This window comes from Passer domesticus, chromosome 3, assembly GCF_036417665.1.
Source record: "Passer domesticus isolate bPasDom1 chromosome 3, bPasDom1.hap1, whole genome shotgun sequence".
NCBI classification, from domain to species: domain Eukaryota; kingdom Metazoa; phylum Chordata; class Aves; order Passeriformes; family Passeridae; genus Passer; species Passer domesticus.
Window position 1 is genome coordinate 59,617,767 of NC_087476.1, and position 23,007 is coordinate 59,640,773.

Consider the following 23,007-nt stretch of genomic DNA (forward strand, 5'->3'; position numbering starts at 1 on the left):
TCCAAAGGAAGAACCAGTGTTGATAACAAAAAGAAGACCTTAGACCTTAGGTCAACAGTCAAAGCTACAGAAGGAATACAGCCCCAAAATATGACCTACATGCAGAAGCAGCTTGTCAGCAGTCAACATTACATTCTTCTGCATTTATCAGGTGTTAAAATTGCTGCAGATGTGGACATGGTCTCTGTGGCAGATCCTACACAGAGTTATGCCAGGACACTAGTATCAAAGCTATAGAATCTTACACTCTGCAAGCATAGATTTCCACACTCTCCTGCCTGGTCCCTGGACCTGGCAGGGGAACAATTAGAACCACTGGTTCTTTCCTAGTCACAAAAAAAAAAAAAAAAAAAAAAGAAGTATTGCTGCAAAAGCCAAGTTTCTCTGCTCTTTTTTTCTTTCAGTCACTGCTCCTGGACAGTAGTGGCCTGTTTGAAAACACCACAGCATCACCTGCCAGCCTTGGCTGCTGGCTAGTGATCTACTCCTTCAAGGGCTGCCCAGAAGTCTTCAATAAACTCTCAGTTGCAAAGGACTCAGTGTACAAATAAAACAAGCAACCACCTGCACTAAAAAACTAGCTGCCTCTCTTGCCAGCTACTTCCTTCCAGCTGACCACTCTTAAAGTCTTACTTGTTCATAGTTGTTTTACTCTGCAAGGTAATTTTGTCATGGGACAGCTCATTGATTTCATGACTCATTACTGAATTTAACACAGTACCACTTAAATGCTCCCATTAAGGGAGATTGCCTTTGCCAGTGGAGAGCAAATACATCCAAGACTTTGTTAAGCAAGATACCATAAGAGCTCAGAACAGCAGATACAGTAACTTATTAAAGCAATTAATGCCAAGCATTTGAACTAATTTGTGTACTTGCAGAAACTGGTTTAATCAGGCTAACAGTGAAACATGCAGGCACAAAATATTTACAAACTGTGGATAAACAAATGATGGACCATGCAGTAGTTAAAGCAGTAATGCCGTGCAAGTCATGTCTGAAACAACAAAAAGTAGTAATTCAAACTAACTCAACCAAAGCTGCTGTCTGAGAGAATATACATTTGCTTCACTTACGTTTTCTGTAGTTCCAGTAATTACATGCAATCCATCATAAGTGGATTTGATGTACATTCCCTAAACATAAGGAAAAAATGAAAAACAAGTTTAAAGGCAAAACAAACCACATAACTTATCTGATTAAAACACTGTTGGCAGCAGACTCAAAACATAGTTAAAACCAGTTAACAATTTGTATATTCTCCCTAAAAAAAGTGTGTAGTCTAATATTACAACACTCTAAACTTCTTCACAGATCACTTTTAGTGTAATTTATTATAATATTTATAATGACTTAAAACACCTAGCGCATGCAATAAGACTTAGAAACACTCTCTGGTTGGTAATAACAAACACTGCTGATTTTTCTGACTTGTCAGACTTTGGCCTTGAACAGAACTTTTTTATTTACTATCCAGCCTGCATTAGAGAATTACAGGTTTTACCAGGTGGCCACAAGTTCTCTCCAAACAGAGCAGACCCACACAGGTGGTCCACAAGAATTGCTGACATGTTCTTTTACAGCTTCTCTTGGTAAGTCGATACACAGACAGCCTTATAACCACAATGCTTCCTAAGCACTAAAGTTCCAACAGAGTATTTGTGGCTCTGTATGCTAATGCTGAGTGTGAACACAAGGACAAACTTGATGAAGTGGGTGTTGACTATAAGACCACCAAATTAAAAATCATGAACAGACTATTAACTAATAATTACATAGATTTCCCACAAGAGATGACCAGCAAATTGATTTCATAATTTACGAACAAATGCATAACTACTTTTCCTTTCTACATCTGCTGTTAGAAACACTCACACTGAGAAGCGCAGAACTGGATGTTACTCAGGAGCTGAAAGCAGCTTAGCTGCCTGAAGTTACCACACTTACTTTAAAAATAGGTGGAAAATTAGATGATCTTTTTGACCCTTCCTCTCTAGCCAATTCCCAGCCTGTTTTCCTGTCAGTATATCCAGTTGGTTGCACCCACCTCCTTGTTTCTTATTCAGGCCAAGGTAGACTGACTCTGCTTCAATGTAGCTTATGTATTAACAAAGAGGTTCCCATAATTTCAAAAATGAATGACCGACTCAGTCAAATCCACTGGTCTAGGTAAAACTAGTAAGACTGTGCAGCTTTCTCTAAAAAATGTTAATTTCTCCTGCCTTCAGGGCTAGGAGTAAATACAAATGCACGTAGCGATTTAAATTCCCTCCAACTCATTCTAACACATCTGCTCCCTAGACAGAAAACCCACCGAGATTTCAAATTAAGTTTCTCATAACCAGCACTCAGCTAAGAAGAATCCATTGAATAAATAAGAGTCAGTAATAAGACATAGCCACCAAATAGTTTAAAAAATCTCATTTTCCTGCCAACACCAAACCTCCAAAATTCTCCCATTCATCTCTATCTTGTTGTAAACACGCATAAAAAATTATCTTTCAAAACACAAACATCATTTCTCATTGCCTTCTCCCTCTCCCAGCCCCCCTAGAAAAAAAGTGGTTATGGTAACCTGAAAAAATAAAACTACTAGCTTCACAAGCACTTGTCAATTCTCCAATATTCTGGTTAACACACCTTCAACAATTAGAATAATAATAACCCAATATTAGAATAACAACTTTCAACAATTTAGAATCAGAAATTATATTTGGGATCAAGCCTATTAATGTGCGTATCTGCCCCTGGCAGCCACTCCAGCACACCACCTGAGAATTGACCTTTAGGGTTCCTTCTCGTGCCTCTTTCTTTTCCCCACAGGTTACTACTGGTTTAAAACACCTTATTGTAAATACATATTTGCATTGGCTCACAAGGCTACGTATTAAATACTGGGAACATCAGGATACCAGAGCATTGCTTCTTACCAGGCCTTCTCCAGGTTTAATGTTGGTTAAATGGACCTCCTCCAGGCAGGCACACTGGCTCATCAGCGGGTCTGTAGTTGACCTGATGGCTTTATCACAAATGCCATTTAAAGTCTTGGCCTGCAATGAGAACATACAAAAAATGGTTAGGAAAATTCTCTGCTGGCTTCTTCCTCTTTCAGTTTTCAAAATATACAATGGAAATTAATTCTAAAATCACTGAAATTGAAGATTCATTTGTACAGATCTATTCTACAGCATGTTTACATCCTTATTGTAACAAGAAACAACCTGTTTCAATTAGTGTCACCTTACCATCACTAACAGGTGCTGACACAGCCTCTGTCTGAAAAAAACCCCCCACAAAATATAACACAAAATTTGGTTTGGGGCTTGTTTGCTCTAACCAAAATAGAAGTCATTAAAATATTGAAGCATTTTGATGATTCCTTGAGGGAACAATTGACAGTTTTTCATGTTGCTCTCTACTTCTGCTATAAGAATACAACTGGCCATGTGTCACAAAAAGTGATGTGCTGTCCATTGACATATCTGCACAAACCTTACAGCATAAGGTAGGACCATGCAGCACTTAAGTGCTTCTGCAGTACTTCTCTCCATTGTGCCTCTGAACTGACCTCTTCTGGAATGCTTACACAGGCAAGGTTCATATTTCCTTTTGACCAAAACATAACTGATCCTAAGCCAACATTATAAATAAAGGCTAATTCTGACTTTGGTGTGTGTGTGTCAGTGAAGTTGGAGGCAGAATGGCTTTGCCTTGCAGAACAGGTAACTATCAGAATGTCTAATTAAACATGAAAAAAATAAGGAAAAAAAAGTCAAAAAATCTGTGCCCTCTCTACACACAAATTGCATTATGTCTCACTGTGTTTTCTGCTTTTACATCAACTGAAGCAAGGCTGACACTCAAAGTAGGTTACAAAATCTTGAAGGAGAGGGGAAAGAAGATTAGCACACAGTACAGTAGGTAGCTATAAACAGTTTGGGAACCTGCAAGGTAAGTCACCTTTCACAAGGGGCTGGAGTCCTTCAGTCAAAGTAGACACATATAACTACAGAATGAGGGGAGCTGTGTCATAGGAAGACATTGGTTTGGATTACAATGGTCCCTGGAAACAATAGCTCCAACGTTTTCTGTTTCATTTTACATCAGATTTCTAGAGCAGCAATAAAATAAATCAAAACTATGTTTAAGTGTGAATGCGAGGAACTGCTCAAACAAGGGAATTCCAAACAACAATACCTACTTCCAGTGTGGGTGTGCACAAATGGAAAAAGAAAGATGCAGAAAACTCCCTTTTACATGGTCTCGTTATTTATGAACAAAATTATTTTTAGTTATTGTGCTACTAAATTCCTAAGGATCTATGAGCTACCGGAAGGCCTTATCAAAGAGCACAGCCTGGTTCATGTCAAAAGCAGGAAGCGATGATTAACTGTTACAAAATATAAAAAGCATTCCATTACACTCTGCATTTGGTCACAAGGCTGCTTCAAACAGCCCTAGAAACTCAAGCTCAAATTCAGAGCCAGAGCTTCATTTCTGTGGCAAGGCAGTTTTTTTACATAAGAAGCATAATGAGGCAGAGCTCCTGCTTATTAAGGTGCTAAATGCACTTCACAGGCATAATTGGTTTATTTAGTCTGTGATCATTTTCCAGGACTAGTCCTCCCTTGAAAATTTGAGGTTAAATTCTCTTGGAAATATTGCTGTGTAATGAAACTTTAAGGAACACTTGACTACATGCTACCACCACACACTATCCATCTGCTGAAATTTCAGTGATTTCCTCTACAGGAAAGAACATTCACAAAATAAGTCACAGTAATGTTTAGTTGCACAATATGCTTGTGCATTTGGGACTGAAAAGCTGTTGTCAATACAGTCAGCACAGAAGCAACCAAAATGAATGTGAACGCAGACAGCTGAGTTTCAACAGAAACATAAACTTACCACAGTCTGGACTTTATCTTCCATGTCAGCCACAGTGCAATCCTAAAAATAAAACAAGAACAAAACCCCTACATTAACCAATAAACATAGAAACAAATCATGTCTGAAAACTGCAAAACTTCCTTTTTAACCTCAAATAGAAATAGAGTTATTCATGCTGCAGGGATTAGTCAGATTAGTTTCACTCAGTAGGGCTCAAAAGGACTATTAAGTAACTATTTTCTGGCCCTGGCAGAAAGCAATAATAAACCTTGAAAACTAAGAGAATGTGGGATTCAATTACAGCAGCTGACTTTTCTAGAAAAGCAGAACCTTGCACAATTAAATCAGACTCTCAGAAGGCCAGGCAGATAAGTGTGCTTACACTGATAAACCCGAACTCAGGTACTCCTCTGCCCCAGGCATCAAAATGGATTAAAGCATACTGTTAAAAATAGAAGGGAAAGTGATTTTTTAAAAAATATCAGTGATATTCCTGAAGGGCAGAGGGCTGCACACAAGGCATTATTTACATAGTCCAGGTATAAAAGACTTTGAACTGAAACAAGTTCATGTAAAAATCTACAGAAGTCATCACTGCTGTCTGCAAGAAGTGCTGAACTGGAGAATGGTATTATTCTCAGATTAAAAAGTTAAAACAGCACATAAACAATAGACCAAGATTTACAATATCTACAAGGAGAAAACCCCCAAGCATTTTAATAGGCTTAAGGAGGAGTCGTGTTGGAGAAGTTTGTGGAGGACTTTCCCCTGCTTTTCTCTGCTAAATACATCTGCACAAATCAATACCAAATGCCATCTATCATCACACAGCCAAAATGCTCAATATTGTGAAGTCTTTCTGCTCCCACTCATTTCTGTTTATACTGTTTATTATTTCAGCCCTGAACTTAGAGTAAAATCCTGTCCTTGAATCAATCTAGCTATCATCAATGTAATTAGAATCTTTTTGCATTCCTGCCTTGCTTTATTATGATATGCTTTTATGTATCATTTATGCAGAGCAGCATTGGTTCCACGAGAGCCACTCTGGCCTCTTCCCCATTAGAACTTCTTTCTGCAGTCTGTGTCTTAATAAGAAATACTTTTGAAGTCTAAAAACCCTCCTAAATATTTTTCCACTGTATCTCTTTTCCACATCAGGAGACTCCTTCAGACTATTCTAGCATATGTGCCCTGTCCCAGGACAAAACTTTGTTGGTTGGTTCTTCCCCCATTAATGTTTTTCTCATATGCACCAGCCCCATCTTTTATTATAGCTCATATCAAATTGGCAGAGAAGTAGTCTGGCATTTTTTAAAAGGCCAGGGCTGCTGTTCCCAACTTCCATTCCCCACCCACCAAAGGCTGACCTAACAGAAAGATTAGACACACTTTTTAGCAGCTTTATTCACACATTCAGCAATTTCCTATCTCAGTTCCAGTAGCACTCTTGGGTGAACACCATCTGCTGCTAGAAACAGGAACTGTTCTACTGCACAATCTGCACATCTGTAGCTGTAAATCACTGAGTTTGTGCAATTGCACACAGAGTGTCCCAGCTAGAAGGGCACTGAGCATCAGGCATACACACCTTGGGGTACCCAGACACCATCCTTTCCCAATGACAACTGACATCATTGGGTGGCACCACAGCTTGACAACTTGGGATGTTTCTGTCCTTTGACATCATCCCTTCAGCACAGGAAGGGAATCACCCATGTCACAGGGCAGGTCAAACATTATATGGGCACAGAATATTGTTTATGACCAAGTGTGGCAGTCACTGAAGTGCTTCACAGCCACAACAGTGCCACGCTCTCAGAACAGGCTCAAAAACAGGCAGCATTATTCAGAGAGCAAAATTATGTCAATTGCAAAGATTGCCACGGCTGCTACGTATCCTTTTAGCTATTATTTACACAAGCACTCATTATACAGCTGGTAATTAAAGTTTTGGAAAATATTCTGGTCTTGCAGTAATGGCAGAAGCAGTCTGGCTGGTAGGAACTGTATCATAAAGGTAGCAGCTCCTTCTATTACACGCAGCATTTCCCATTTGATGGCTAAAACATTCTGCAGGGGACAAGATCTATGGAGTCTGCAAATATAGGTACAAAAACCAATGGAACCATATTTTTCTTTAGAGTTAGCACTGATAACTGTTTGCCAACATGCTGCTTGGAATGTGAAAATCTTCAAACACAAATCAACTATTGCACAGACTAACCCTCTTTCCAGTAAAGCTCAAGAAAATAAGAGTAGCCTTTAAGCTGCAGTCCCTTAAGACACAGCCAGAAATACCAAAACTGATAATTAAATTGAAGGGCAGGGGGAACAACAAAAAAAACCCACAACTCATAAACATAGACAACTGAAACTGACCTTCATGGACATTCAAAGTTAAAAGTAAGCTCTCATTCCCAGAACTGCCTTTCATTAGCACTCAGCATAAAGCAAGCACATTACTTCCCCAACACCTCCTTTCCTTCCCTTTTGGAAAGCAGAGAGGAAAAGCAATCAGCTGACCTTTTGAACAGTAGTAGTGAGGTCCAAGCAGAGCTGAATGATTCTGTTCTTCATTGATGAAAAGTCAGCAATACCTGTAAATGGGGTCCTACAACAAGAGAAAATTCCCCTTACATTAGAGGGACCAGTGTTCTCTCATCCCACCTTACCAGTGAGGAAGAGCATAGGAGAGTAAGTGCTGCAATGCTGACACTGATAGGTGTGAGGATAGTTTTACAATGTAAATATTCCTGACTGCACAGTCCTGGCTCCGCTCTTGTACCAAAACTGGGAATTTTTTAGCCCTGTCCTTGGGTTTACCAGTGAGAGAAGCTCCAACTTTCAGACTGGACAAGGAAAAAACAGTTCTCTAAAAGAAGAAAAATAGATTTTCACATGTTACACACAGAGGTGCAGTGAGACTTAGAGAAGAATCAATACAGGTAGGGCAGCTTTAGGACCTGAAGAGTTCTACTTCTGACCTTTCAGACAGTTGCAAAACCTAGAAGAGGGGTTGAGAAATAACCACAGCAGGTCTGTAAATGGACAAACCAACAATTCTGATGACTAAGTTACAGAAAAAAAATTTAGGGTGATCTGCCAGCAACAGAGTGAGAGGAAAGGACCAGGTGAGAAGCAAAAAGTGCTAACACTGCTGCCTGGACACAGATCAAGTCCTTACTTGAGAGCAGGATAAAGGATAAAAGTGCACCTTGCTGCCAGTCCCTGTGCAGTTGTTCTCCTAACTCTCCTTCTCAGACAAGCTAACAAGGGCTTTGAGAATTTATGTTCATCTCTTATCATGGACTGCATCCCTGCCAGCACCTGACCTGCTGCAGCTGTAACAAAATAACTCTGGCTCTTTCCAGACAAAAAAAAAAAAAAAGACAGAGAGAAAATGAAACAGCAGAAGGATAATCTCTCCCACTGCTCAGTTTCCAAATCACATAGCTAAGGCCATGATTTCAGCAGAACATTAAAAACGTCTTTCAGGAAGGGATCTGCCAATGACAAGTAATTTAGAAACTGGGAAAACGATGTGTATGAGAAACTGACCTAAAAGGGAACACTCATCCTTTTATAAATACCAGTTTGAGTGCAACGTTAACAGTTTTATTGCACTTAGCAAAAGTGAAACTGCAAGAATAGATACCCTAGGTTAAATTTATCCACTAGAGGTCTTCTAGCAACACCAAAAAAAAGGAATTAGTGACCTCAAGATCTTTACACCCAAGCATCTATGGAAGGCCCTACAAAGAGAAGCAATTAGAGCACCAAATTAAAATACAACCATTTAATTCTTACCTGTCCAACCATGCAAGCAAGGCTTTAGCAGCACCAATAAGCTCCACAACGGAAGTAAGGAATTCATTGGGGGGCTTGCGAGAGGTATTTCCATCATAATTTGAACTTTTCCTACGGGTGCTGATGTAGTTTTGCAGATTGTTGGACGACCCTCGCAACTTGAGAACCAGGTTCTTCATATTGTCTGTTTCAAGGCCATAGTTCTGCAAGGAACATTATTTATTAAGCTTGATAAATATCTTTGTTGAGTTATCCTATTTATTATAAAACAAATTAAAAGCTCACATGGGATGAAAAGTCTTGATGATTTGTACAACTTTCTCATGGTTTTTTGGCAAAAATGCCTTCAAAGATTTGTTCTACACAACAGCCAGTAAAGAATACTTTTGTGAGTGCCAAACCCTAATTTCTGTCATTAATTAGATTTAAGGAGGCTTTTTAATCAGAATCAAGTCCCAGTGCCGTAACAGATATAATTTGCTTGTTAAATGTGTTGTTTTTCTTTGTGTTAAAGAAGAGCAAGCACTGTTTTTCTTTAAAACATTTTTTCTCCTGTGATAAATAAACACTGAAGTAACATTTCATTCACAACAAAAGATAAGTTAAATCGGGTAAGCGATTAAAGCATCAACAGGAAGTAAATGCAATTTTGCAATCAAAAGCTTAAATAAATATTTGGATCACCAGCTTTCAGTAACTGTGCTCTTTGAGTACAATAGTGCAAGTATTTGCAAGTTTGAGGACAGTGTTAACATCATACATGGTAATTAAACCTATTTTTAGACACCAAATTTTTCATTCATTTACAAAACCTAAAAAAAAATCTGAGTCTTGCCTATAGCTTCAACTTTATAAATTCAAAATCCTACTTTTCTTGAGGAAAAAAAACTCAAAAAACCCCAAAACAACAATAAAAAACCCACTCTCACCAGAACAAAACAAACACGCAAAAATACAAGAGAGTCCTGCCCTTCACTATTTTTTTGCTGCTGCAGATTCTTGCAATTAACCTCCAAGTCCCATAGTTCAGTCAGATATACTCTCTACTCTACTTTCCTACTCAAACCCTAAACAACTACAGCAAATTTTAATTCCATCTAGTTCCTAGTTTCCAGGAGTTCTAATGCCTCCACTCAGGACCACCATCTAGGCTGAAAGGAAGCTTCAGAGGTCTCAGACCAACCTCCTGCTCAGAACAGGCTCAGCTGTAAGCTCAGACCAACTTATTCAGGATTTTATCTTGTCAGGTCTTGAAAACCTCCAAGGACAGTGCACAACCTCTCTGGGCAGCCTGATCCACCTGGTGTGACTGTCCTCAGGGTAAGAAAATGTTTCCTTTCACCCAGCCTGAAGCTCTTGTTTCAGCTTCTACCATGCACAGCCCAACTCTGTCATCCTGACAACTGCTCCCCACCATGGTGGGTGCTGGGATCCAGCTCCAGATCCAGCTGAGGCTGTTGGACCTCCCTGGAGCCATCTCTTTCCCAGGCTGAAGAAGTCCCAGTCCCTCAGCCTCCCCTCAAGGGCAAGTACTCCAGCCCTGACCAAGCTGAGAGCCCTTCACTGAGTTTGCCTGTCCCTTTGCTGCACTTAGGGGCAGGGGGCAAATTTAGACTGAGGAGTGACAACTAAAGGGTGATAAACACTTCCCTCTCTCTCCCATTAATGCAGACCAGGATGTTGCTAGGGCACAGTGCTGGCTTGTAGCTCCATCCCCTCCAGACTGAAGCATCTGGAAAGCAGGCTGGAATATTTCAGATTAAGCCATTTACAAAATGTAAGAATCTTTGACCCAAAGAAACACAAGTCTCCAGTGTATGGAGAGGCATCAGCTACCTTTAAAATACCACTACCTCCTATGGATAAGATCCCAGTGGGTTTAAGTTACACAAGTGCCTCCCTCCTCCTCCACCTCAGGGCTCTTGGCAAGGAAATACCCTTAATGTGCAGCCAGGAGTAAGGGTTGAAAGGATATGTCCGATTTTAAAAAATGCCACTGTTGCAACAGCAAAGGATATCCTTAAATTTTCCAGGATTACAGAAAGGGAAAGATCTGGATTACTAAACAACTTTAAAGTACTTACACACTGTGATGTGTGAACTTATCACCTTTTAATTTTAACAAAAACAACAAAAAAACCCAGCACCCAAAGAGCATTATTTGGATGTATTTCTTGCAGTTAGTTTTATCCTCCTCTTAAAAGAGTGAATATTAGTTTATTGTTGAGGGAATACTTTTTCACAAACAGGTCTGGATGTGGGGCAAGTTCCTATGACCACAAGAAAGCAGTCACATATCAGAAACCCTCCCCTTAAAGAGGGGAACTAGAGAATGCTGATCCCCTGCCTACATAAAGGGACAGAAAACAAAAAATATTTTTTCTGTGCAGAGCTACAATCTAATCACTCTGATCAGAACTTGAGAGTTTTCATTTAATTATCTCCAGATCTCTCTTTCTGTCATTCAGATGCAGAAACTCAGCCAACCACTTGTGAGTACCTGAGATTAGAGGTGGCACCAGCATTTAAAAAGACATGTGTTATACCAGGTAAGATTTTGGGCTTGGACTTAAAACATTCACATATCACTTAATCATACCTGTTTCACCTTATTTATACCATGGGTGAGTCTGGTGTGATTCTTCCAGTTCAGGTCATTTTTAAATAATTCTGTCAAGTAGTTCTCAGTTTTGAGGGTGACTTCAGCAACATAGGTGCAGTCTCTAGGGATGCAGGGGCTCCAGCTCATACCTGCAACTGGTGTCCCCAAAAGACACTCAAGAGCACATCACAGCCAAGCTCCAAGTCACTGCTCTAAGCTCCCTCATACAGCTTCCTCCAAAGGCTCCACAGAGTGCACCTCCACTGCTAAACCAGCAGTTTGTACTCCAGGAAGAGTCCTGACCAAGCACCAGACCCACCCAGCACAACACAGGGTACATAGCTCTTGAGTACCAGGACACCAAATTGGACAACTGTGGATCAGCCCTAGTGGATGAACTACCCCAGAAATAGGAGTCATCCCAAGCCAAGCCACTTCTGTTTCACCAGTCCCCTCACTGTCTGCTCTAATACACAGAAAGCATTTTGCCCCTTCACCAGATATAAGGATACTTTTATCCCAGCTGAAACTCTCTTGACCAGCTCTCACATCACCAAATATTCTTTCTCCTTCACTTGCTACGTCCAGTCTGTTGGGAGGGTTGGCTCAGGGATCTAAACAATACAAAGAAACCTAATCCCTTGGTTTAGCTCCCTGAAGTAGCTCACTTCAGGGTCAGGTGAGTGCAAGCACAAAGAATCACTAATCAGAGGACAGGAGGGGGTGGAGACAGCAGCTGACTTGGATTAATTTAACTTGTCATAGAACTGTAGTCCCAATCTATGACAGATAGGAATGCTGATATTGTGGCAGCACACCAAACAACCTTCACAGTGACACACAGTTGAAGTGCAAAGCTTAGCAGGCTTTTCTTGAAATATTTCCACAGGACTAAGGCTGCAAGAGTTAACAAATTATTATTTAAGCAACCAAAAGATTTTAGATGTTGCTCATGAACCAAAAAAAAAGGTTGCACTTTACTATTGCTCCAATTTTAAACATCAAAGTTGTTTTAACCTAAACACAGGCTGAAGCCAGCGGTCAAGAGCACCTGATGTCAAACATTCCGAGGCTATTACTCATTAACCTGGGAGCCACATGCAGGGCTGGAGGAGAGGCAGCACCCACACGTGCAGGAGAGAGCACATGAGCTCACTCCTTCTAAACTCCATCACATTTAATGAGAAAAAATAATCTGACCAAATAACAGCTCAAGGTTAGGCAGCCAACAAACAAAACAAACAAACAAAAAAAAAACCACACAAACAAACAAACAAACAACCAAAAGTGGCCAACTGAAGTCAAAAGAGCAGACCCGTTGAGTCAGAGCTGAATTGGGCTGATAAAGGGCTCTGCTACTGCCCAGGGAGAGCATCCTCTCCCCTTTCACAGACAGCCATGTTCACAGGCTGCAATGTGAGGAGTTGGACATGCTTGCTGATTGAACTGAAAAGCTGCTCTGGGAAATAAAATGAATAAAACCAGTTTAAATGCTTGCTCAGATGCTGACCCAACTCACTGCAGGCTATAAAAACCTTTGAATTAACACAAGGTACTGTCACGGTCACCCATTCTTGCTTTTTTCCTTTTAACAAAAATGCATTCTAAAGAATCCTCTGGAGTAGCAAATTTCCTAATAAACACAAAATTTGAAGCCGCTAAAAAAACTAAAATCTTATGTGGCAGTGCATAGATATCCTTTGACAATGGTTAGGACCCAAAGGGTAAGTCTTCAGGAATCCTTTTTTTTTCCATGTTATGATGTTATATTTTGTTACACTGCAAATATGCTGGCAGAATGCTACCATCAGTAAAATTATCAAACGTACAACTATGTCCTTTTTTAGTTTATGGGTTTTTTAGGGTTTGGGGTGTTTTTTTTAATTGCATATAACTAGTATCTCTTTACTCTAACCTCAAGAAAAATCCACCGCGTTTTTGTTTCCAAACTCTCCCATCATACAGTGTAGGCAAAGATTCAGAAATCAAATCCAACGAACACATTAGAAGTGAAAATATTTGCATAGTTTCTTGCTTACATTGTTTTATATTCATTAAGATCTCAAAAGCTTGTTTTCTGTCCCTGCTTTTGTGGTTTGAAAAGCAGAGTTATGTATGTTTGTTTCCCCCTCTCCCAAATACTTCAATTAAAAAAGAAACATGATCTTTCTTCCATCCCTTCCCCCCCCCACACAATTTTTTCAACAAAAAGTTGAAATACTCAAATTGATGATTGTTTCCCCTTTTCAGGGGGAATTCAGGTCCTTTGATATATCCTCTAAATTCCTCAAGTAAGTCTTCAACGCCTGTTCAGAAAATTCTATTAGACAACCTCAACAGCAACAGAAATGTTGTATTCCAGTCTACACTCTCCTGCTGACTCTTCAAGATAGGCATATGCAGACACTGCTACAAGGACATGAGAGAACACTGCTTCATCACCAAAGCAGTAAAAAAAGATGCAATTATTTCCTCTTCACACCAGAAACTCATAGAAATACTTTTAGCTCAGTGCTGCCAAATAGTACTGAGCCCCGAGAAAAACTAAATTAAAAAACTAGGTGCATTTGGTGTATTTTCTCAAGGCAAGGACTGTGTTCACATCCTGTTTAGTGACTTATCTACTGAGGCTGGAACAAAGGTCTCAATGGTGAATGCTTGAAAACAGATACTGCAGGAGAAAGATGTTCCAGAGAGAGCTTCCTCACTGTCACATGTGTTCTTGTGGTGTGAGGGAGCCCAAAGCATTGATCTGAAGGAAACTTAGCTGGGAAACTGCCAAGACAAAAATAGATAAAAGGGGAAATTCTTCTTGGGAACTCCAGGACTGGGAAACCACCAAAATCCCCTCTCAGCCTTTCCCCACCAAGAACGACAACCTTGCAGAGAGTGACATCAGGCTGGCCCAGCCAATGCTACATTTCCAGAGTGTGAGCTGACAGCTTAGTGGGGTGGCAATGGGATCAAAAAAGGGGGAACAGAAAAGCAAAAAAGGTTAAAAATGAAAAAAAAAAATTTAAATTGCTCCTTTGCTTATAAGGCCCCAAAAGTTGGGGAAGTATCAGCATATGTACAAAACAACCACTAAACCATAAACATTCCCACTTTCAAAGAACTAACACAGGTGGAATCAGTAAACCTCTCTCTTGCACAAAAAGAAACAACACCACCAAAAAAATTATTGTCATTAGCAATTAGTATCCCCTTGGAAACAAAATCAGTGGTGACTCTATGCAGTTCCAAAAACTCAAGGGAACAGGCATCAAGAAGGTGGCAAAGGGTATGCTGAAAACACAGGAATTCTTCCTGCACCTCTTAAAAAGGGAACAAATACATTTCAGCTGTAATATGCAGTATCTGTCTAATGCATTAACTTGAGCTGCATTTCACAAAGGATTTCCAGAAATGGGTCTGAGGTCAAAACTTTTGTCTACAAAGGAAATTAGAAGGAAATTGTAAGAGATAAAACACAGCTTTAGGCTCTGGCAGTTGTCCAGCTTTGTTCACTTTATTCTAATATTTTTAAGAGAATAAAAAAGTGCCTTTGGGGACTACCACGTAGATGACTTCAGTCAGGACCATATACAGCCTACACTACATTTACTAACTCACAAGACCCCTGCTTGCCCAACAAAAGCAGCATGAACTGCTTTTCAGTCCAACTACATTCTTCTATTAGGTTTTCAAGTTAATGTTAAAATTTTTTGGTAGATCAAATACCTAAAGGAAATAAAATATCTTTCAAGTATAAGAGTAACTTTTTGAGAAACATTTTAGATCGTTTGAAGAGATTCGTTAAATATGCTTCTTTCAGTCCAATTTGCTCCAGGTTGTGGAGTAGGAACACTCCCTGTAGCACCTCTCTGCAGCAAATAAAGCATGTATCACACAGGCAATAAGCACTCTCCATTTTAAGAAGAGTTGCTGCTTGCTGCTCCAAACCTTGCCTAATGTAGGGAAGACAGGCCAGTGCTGGCCAAGGAATCATCGGGCAGGCTTTCCCACCCTCCTCCCTGATGTAATTATATATACCTCTGGTGCTCATTACACTGCACTACATCAAACAGGCCTTCAAGTCTGTGACCAAACTATAGCTTTTAAATAAAGCCTGCACTAGTAAAACAATCCAAAATGTATTTATGCTTTTCTGAATATGTTTGTTTTCAAAGTATCTGCAGTTATATATCAGGAGTAGAACAAAAGAACAGCTTAAGTTCTGAATCCAATTAAGAGTTCAGCTAAACTGTAACTGAGGTGGCTAAACATCCCTCATCTCAAGAATTAATTTTTCTTCACTTCCTAGGTTTGCTACAGAATTACCCGAAACCCACTTCAACTGATGTGAGGAACTTCCAGCACCTGTCACTTCAACAGTGTGTCTTCTGTCTTCTAAAACAGTTCACTAACAGGAGCCGCAAGATCTAACGCCACTCAGACAACTCCCTTTGGAAGTGCACACAAATTAATTGAAGTTGCCTCTTATCAGGAAAAAAGAACTATTAATACCAAAGTTAGAGAACTATCAATACTTCCAAGAATTAAACAAATTCTTACATTTTTCTTTTATCATGATGTGTAACAGAAAGCAAGATACAAAGGTATTCCGGTTTTATCAATCTTGCTTTGGTTATTCACCCAAAAAAGCCCTTTAAGAAATTGTTTGCTCATCTCTTCACAATGTGACTAACCAGTGCACACAGGAGATCCACAGCCTCTAGAACCAGTTCCTGGTGTCCAATCCGTGAGATACCCAAGTCTTCAAGGTCCTGGTGAGAAATCTGTAACAGCTGTTCACCATTTATCTTCTCCCGTTCAAATTTATGGACATACTGCTGCAGGCAATCATCCAGGCCTACCAAAACACAAAAGACAGACAAGGAGACATTAGAAACAAACTAACAACCCCCCCCAAAAAAACCCCAGACCTCGAAAAAGGCAGAAATTTTAAGTTCATATAATGTACAAAGCAAAATTATGAAGGAAACTTGCAATGTGACTGAGGTTGTGCCACAAGAGCATAAAAATAGAGCACATAAGTTATGGGGATCTTTGGGTCACCTAAGTCAATGCACAAACTGCCTGCTCCTTGTGAATCAAGCTCAGCCAGTAAAAATGTGCCTTTGTTGTCTGCATAGGCAAAGTGACCAAAGGGGATACACATCAGGGTAACCCAGACCCTGAGGGGCATCCATAACAACAACAAAAAAAACAACTGTCAAAAAAAAAAAGAAAAAAAAATCCAGGGCAAGGCAAGAACAAAGATCTTGCCCAAAGCCTGTTAAACAAGCAAAGAAACAAAAGCATAAAATGATGAGAAGGAAAATGACAAAAAAAAATAAAACATACAGGCAAAGCAATCAAAAGGATGTTTGGCTCAAGTCTCATTATTACCTTGATTGATAAGAGCCTGCAGCTTCCTGAAGCAGCCATTGCTTCCCCTTTCTGAGGATCAACAACACACAAGTAAGAAATCTAATTCATTTTTCTATCTAGAAGTACTTTTAAAACAGTTTAGACTACTTTGTCCCAGCAATATCCCCCAAATCCTCTCTTTAAACAGTGATCCTTTGATGCTGTTCTCTACAGTAGGTTTTCCCAAATGATTACAGAAAGTGTTTCTGGTTTTCATCTTATTTTACTCTAAGCTTCATGTGTTAATCCTGTTTCCTTGTGTATTTTCCTTATTTCCTCTGTTGTTTAAGAGCCTGTGAACAACAACAATCTGGGGGAGAATTTGGATGGATGTTATTTTTCAAATGTTTCAGTGCTCTTTAACTCTGTTCCCCTACAGTATTTTGGCTAGAGCAAAAGGAACCGACCCAATTAGGTCTGTTTTGCAGGAATACACCACACTCATTGAAAACAGTTGACATGAGCAAAAATTCAGTTAACACATTTGACATCTTTGTATTGTCCACTACAGCTACATTGTTTTACCATTCCTTTTTTAAAAAAAGGCTGAACCTTTACTTGAATAAAGGATGTTTATGCACAGCTCCGGTTCAAACGGAAACCATTGAGATGGACAGGATATCAAAGGCAGCAGATGAGAAACATGAACAGCATCCTGAACTACAGAGAAACCAGAGCCAAAAGACCAGCACTCTGTTCCACTCGTGGAGCTGCAGCAGCAGCCTGGAAAACAAGCACTCCCAGCACACTCTACCACCAAGAAAACACTTGACTCAAATCACAAAGGGGGTTTGAGGAGTCACATGAAACATATTCACAACACAACAGCGGCAGGAGCAGGCGCTGCTTCCCCACAGCACAGCAGATGTGCAGAGGATGGGCTCCCAAAGGCACGGCCTGACCAAACACACACCACTCGCCTTCCCAAGTTCATGGCCACAGACACCCCCTTACATGACTAGAGCAGCTTAATTATTACAGTAAATCAACATCTGGCTGAACGAGCTCGACTCCTCCCTGTGCAGAGCTACCAGCGCACACAGCTTGATTTTTAAGCATAATTATGAATGGAAAAACCCACATGCAGGTCTAGCAGAGTCTCCCAGGGCTACAGTTGTTCAGGGTGTACTCTTGTTGCTTCCCATATGTCTTGGCAAAGCTGCAGAAGTTCTGAAAATTGAGCCCACTGTTCTCTTTCCCACAGGCACCAAATCCCTCCTTAGGCTATACAAACTCTTTTCCCAGGAAAAATAATTTAAAAAAATAACTGGCCTTCATTGTTTAACAATTTATTTTTTCAAACAAATTCACAAGCATGGCTGACATACAGTGCACATATTTGGCATTCCCAATTTTTATTGCTGCCTCACAGACCACTGTTTCCCATCACTTGCTCTTGTAAGCCCATAGTTTCCATTACAAACTACACAAACACCTAAAATAAAATACTTAATTCAGCATGCAGTCAAGGTTTTATATTTACAGTTTCCTAATGCAGTTTGCTTTTTGCCTGCTATCCTTTCTAGAACTTCATTCTATTCTAAAATATGGGAATTAAAACATATATATCCTCACCAAGAAATACAACTGTGGCTCTTTGTTTGCCTGTGCTTTTTTTTAACTCATGCTTGCCCATTCTTGAACGCCTACTAAAAACTTGAAGGGCTACTTTAAATTTTCTTTTTAATCAAGAGTAATTTTTTAATCAAGAGTACTTAAAAACAGTACTTCTATAACCACACTGTAGGACTATATTTTATATAATAAGATATTACAAAATTGCACAAACATTTACTCAAAATAGCCAACACAGTGGCACAACTGCTCAGCCAGACACATATTTAAATGACCAAAACTATGCAAAGCAGAAAGTGAAGACAGACCCACGAACTCATGTACTGGTAGACAGAGTTTAAGATGAGCTTACCAGCATTAGCAAAGTTTTTATTATTTTTACTAAGAAACCAGGGGGAAATATTAAACATTTTAATTGAGATTGCAACCACATTTTATAGCCTACAGTTTAGTTTTCCATGATATGAATTAAATGTCTAATCACATGTGAATCAAAGACATCATGTGCAAACCTTCTCCATTCCCCCAAGAGGGAATGCAGAAGGGAGGAGGAAGGACTCATTACCCAATTCAATAAATTTTAATAATATTTAAGCAAAGTTTTAAAATCAGCATTCAAATGTCACCAGTAGTCTAAATGAACTGCTCATTTTTCCTTTCTTCCACACATCTATATTCTTTCCATGTCTTTTCTCCATGAACTTCAGAGTCTTATGGAGACTTGGTATTGTCAATTGCAATGTCTGGATATTGCTGAAGAACTTAGATGAATTAAAAACAATAAAATGCAAGTCGACATTACTTAGATACTTTCTTACATGCCAGGTCATTTTCAACAGTGCAATATTAAGCAGGTTCAAGCAAGAAAGTAGTTTTCTGTATTTCTGGAAAAATACAATTAAGATTGACATTGAAAAAAGGTATCTATATTTATTGCCTTTATCCACTGAAGAGCCTTTCTGAAAGCTAATCTATTAATTTTCAGCTCAAAATGGGTTTAAAAAGCATTTATCTCAATCGTGTGTGAAATCTTTATATTATTGCACATACAACAAAACCATGCACAAAAGAATGTCCTTTCTGTTTATGTAATTGTTAGAGAATGAGGAAAGGTATAAATAAAAATAGCAATTGCAGAATGAGTTTTAGAACACTAGTAACAGAGGTTTTTTGGGGGAGGGAGAGTGAGCAAAACAGATTAATTCAGTTAGTGCTATGCGTGTTGTGAAAACCTTTCTGATGAACAGCAGTGTAATTTGAACAACACTCCCTCCCAAATTTTGGCAGGTGTAGAGATGTGCAATAGATCCTAAGAACCGTCTAGACTTTTCTGTCTAAAATAACCACCATGCAAAGCACCCCTGAAGACATTCAATACCTTGCATTCATGCAAAAACATTAGGACAGGGCTTACACTTAAGGATTTGCACTGATACCAATCTCAGGCTGTTTCCACAATTAAGTAAGTTATTTTGTATAAGAATTGAGGGGAAGAAAGAAACAACTTGGGAGTTAAGGATGAGGCTTGGGTCCAAGCCATAACTATCGGTTTTCTATTCAGAGAGAATTAACATTTCTATAGTCAGCCATCGAGCAGTGGCATACCTCACTCCCCAAAAACTAGAGGTATGTTTTGTGAGCAGAGTCATTAAGCAGTTCCACGCTTTTTGCTCAACTTCTGCCTTGGACACTACCAAACAATTTACCTACATAAAGCACCAATTAGCTAATCCATCACAGGCACAGCTGATTTACCACCTCTTTTTTCCTCAGTCACTCCTTTCTTTTGATACCGGAGTCAACAGAGTCTGGTAACAATCCAACACAGCAGGGCAGAGGGGGCAGAGAGCAAGGAAGAGAGGACAGATAGGGCCAGGAACTGAGGAAGGCATGGAGAAGGGAAGCTGGAATGTGACAGGCATTATTTTCCGTACATTCAAGAACTTGAACAGATTCTCAGGACAGTTCATAAAATGCTAAAAGTTGACACCGGGAAGCGGGAGGAGCACCAGCCACTTGAACAGAGGAAGAACTCACAAGTACAAAACCTTTTCCTTCACCTAGCAGATCACTGCTCACTGCCTCAAGGACACAACGCATTGTTATGATCATGTTTTCTCCTCCCTTGGGTGACTCTAACAAGCAGGCAGCACCTGGCATCTCAGCACAGAACCAAGGTTCAACTACAACCCTCATCCCATTAAGGGGCTCATCCCTGGATAGCCTATTAGGATAGGACTGCCAAAGTCATCTTTGCCTCATCACCTTAAAACTGACCTTCCCACCTAAAAAAGTCATTTATTCTGGTCTCCTTTTCAGGGTCTATATAGTTGACACGTTGAGTATCTAAAGATTCCCTGCACACATCAATTTCATCCCTTCCAAGCCTTGAAAGATAATCAGTTGCATGAGAATTTTTGGCATATCCCATGGTATGTGCCATTATACTGTCATTTACATTCCACATCATTTTATAACAGCTACTGTGATAGCTTCCTCTATCAGACATCATTTCCTCTATTTCCAGGACTGGAAGAAATTAATCAAAGATAAAGTGGGAGGGAATCAAGGGAGCAAATGAACACTAGAAAGAGAAAAAATAAGCAGATGAACCAGCACCTGAGAAGGCAAATGAAAATAAGGAAAAAGAGTCTGCAAGGCAGCTAAGTAGGACAGATAGAGGGTGAAAATAAATAAGAAAAGTTCAAGGAGAAGAAAACAAATACATGGTTTTCTTTAATACAGAACACAGTAGGAAGGTTTTACACGGTAACACCATAGACACCATTCGCCTCCTGCAGTATCACAAACAGAACCAGGGATAACTTCAACAGAGGAATTCAAGGCTCTTTTAAAGGAGGATAAAAAATTAAATCTAGAGTAGTAAGTAGAAACTTATTTCACTAATAATTTGATCCTAGGTAAGAACTGACTTCCTAGGATCCATATGCCTGATTGTTAGCTATCATCAATATTTTCATGTTAATCTTTCCAAAAGTTTCTGTAACAAAAGTTTAGCTATCAACTAGTGTGAGCCACTTTTATGGGCCAGAAAAGACCTCAAAGGTCTTCGCTTTCCAAGAAAATGCCTTCAAGAGATCTTTGTATTATTGTCTAATACAAATGTGAAAAAATTTCCTCATTCCACTTTTTACTCTCATGTAATTTTAAAACTGATCATAGCACTGCCACCACCACTGAAGTATCAATCACTTAAAAACCAAAACAACACACACAAAGTCAAAGAACAAGAGCTTTTTATTAGTATAATGCCAGGAAAAATGTCTCCTGCCTAACCTGATTGCTTCTTAAGTAAGCTTTCCTCATGTAGTCAGTTTTAAGCTACTCTTCTAAGGTTTTGTCTGAGCACCTGCATCCTGATGAAGCAGGCACCAGGCGCTGCCTCCCCAGGCACTGGGTACAGCTTTGCTGAGCACAGGCATTGCCAAGAGCAGCCAGGGCGGTACAGAAGATCCTTGTCAATCTCCCCCATCACACAGGGATGGTACCAGACAAATTGCTGGGCTCTGCCTGCCAGCCAGGATGCAAAGGGCAGCTCTCTCATTAAGGTCACAGCTGGACAGAGGGAAATGGTGAAGCCTTCAGCTCAATAATGAGTGCTTTACTGTCCCCTCTGTAATCCCCCCTGACTGACAGTTGCACAGAAAGGCTTTTGCAACACGTTTCTATTTTCAGTACTTTCAACTAATATATTTAGCCTGCAAAAACAAGCTCCATACTCATGCATTCATGTTACCTCGAAATAAATCCATTCATTCCACTCAAATCCATCTATAAATCCTTTTTTTTCTTTTTTTTTTTTTCTTTTTTTTTAGCACAAAACTGAAAGCCTTGCCTTGTAATAAAAGAACTCGTGGGTAAATTAGGGTTGTAAGCTATCCTGACCAGAAGAGAAACAGAGACTATGTTTAACCTTTAGTTGCTCAGTACAGATACAATCTCAGACTGACAGCCCTTGTGTTATGCTACACTTTTTATCTGTACTCCCTACAAAGCCACTGACTGCAACCATTCTGGCAGTGCCTATTACCTTGGTTCAGACAGTAAATCTGAAGACAACTCTAAGCTTTACCACTTCACAGTCAAAGTATGCTCAGGAAGAGTCAAAACAGATTGCTGAACCCTTCCAATCCTCCAGGAGTTTTATAAGGCAAGACTTCTCTCTACAAAAGCCGGAAAAATTAACTCAAATTTTCCTCAAAAAATATTTTCAGGAAACTAAGCAGACATGGAATAAGTTTTACAGAAAAAAGTACTTTGGGGAGAAGGACATAATAAAGGCCTGTAAAGCCAGAAGTGGCCAGAAAGAACACAGATTGCTCATCATCTCTCCCAACACAGGAATCAGAGAGTGAAGCAAGCATGTAACAGGTCCAAACAAGTAATAAAGGAGCGACTCTTCACACAGCAGTATGCAATGAATGTTCAACATCCATACACAGATTCAGGGAAAGGTGAAGAGGTTCACGAAAGAAAGTGCCACAGAAGCCGAGTGTGACCCTGACAGAGATGGTTTAAGACTTGAGGAACAGGAAATACAAGAGAAAATACAGTGTCATCTTTCCTCTTACATTGCTTAATTTACTCCTTTTTGGCAAATATTCTGGACTGGACACTTAGCCAGGCAGCACAGAACACAGGACTATCACCGGTGTGCCATACACAGCACCAAAACATAGATGGCAGCTTCCCTTTTA

General features: G+C 39.7%; 1 protein-coding gene and 1 long non-coding RNA gene across 4 annotated transcripts in view; one reads left to right on the plus strand and one right to left on the minus strand.

Annotated features, from left to right (window-relative positions):
- Window positions 1-23,007, minus strand: part of CNKSR3 (CNKSR family member 3) — a 55,506-nt gene that overhangs the window by 11,895 nt on the left and 20,604 nt on the right. The window contains exons 1-7 of one of the 3 annotated variants that reach the window (XM_064413368.1): window positions 16,694-16,741; window positions 15,991-16,154; window positions 8,701-8,903; window positions 7,417-7,504; window positions 4,909-4,950; window positions 2,931-3,050; window positions 1,077-1,136 (exon numbers count right to left, since the gene is read on the minus strand). In XM_064413368.1, the coding sequence (XP_064269438.1) occupies window positions 1,077-1,136; window positions 2,931-3,050; window positions 4,909-4,950; window positions 7,417-7,504; window positions 8,701-8,879 (489 nt within the window). In that variant the 5' untranslated portion in view covers window positions 8,880-8,903; window positions 15,991-16,154; window positions 16,694-16,741. Of the gene's footprint in view, window positions 1-1,076; window positions 1,137-2,930; window positions 3,051-4,908; window positions 4,951-6,481; window positions 6,591-7,416; window positions 7,505-8,700; window positions 8,904-15,990; window positions 16,155-16,693; window positions 16,742-23,007 lie in introns of those variants that run through there. The other 2 variants (XM_064413369.1, XM_064413371.1) reach the window with 2 other exon arrangements.
- Window positions 6,691-15,751, plus strand: LOC135296703 (uncharacterized). The gene is made up of 4 exons (XR_010358708.1): window positions 6,691-7,000; window positions 9,948-10,020; window positions 11,169-11,249; window positions 15,606-15,751. It is a non-coding gene; the product is annotated as an uncharacterized LOC135296703 (long non-coding RNA).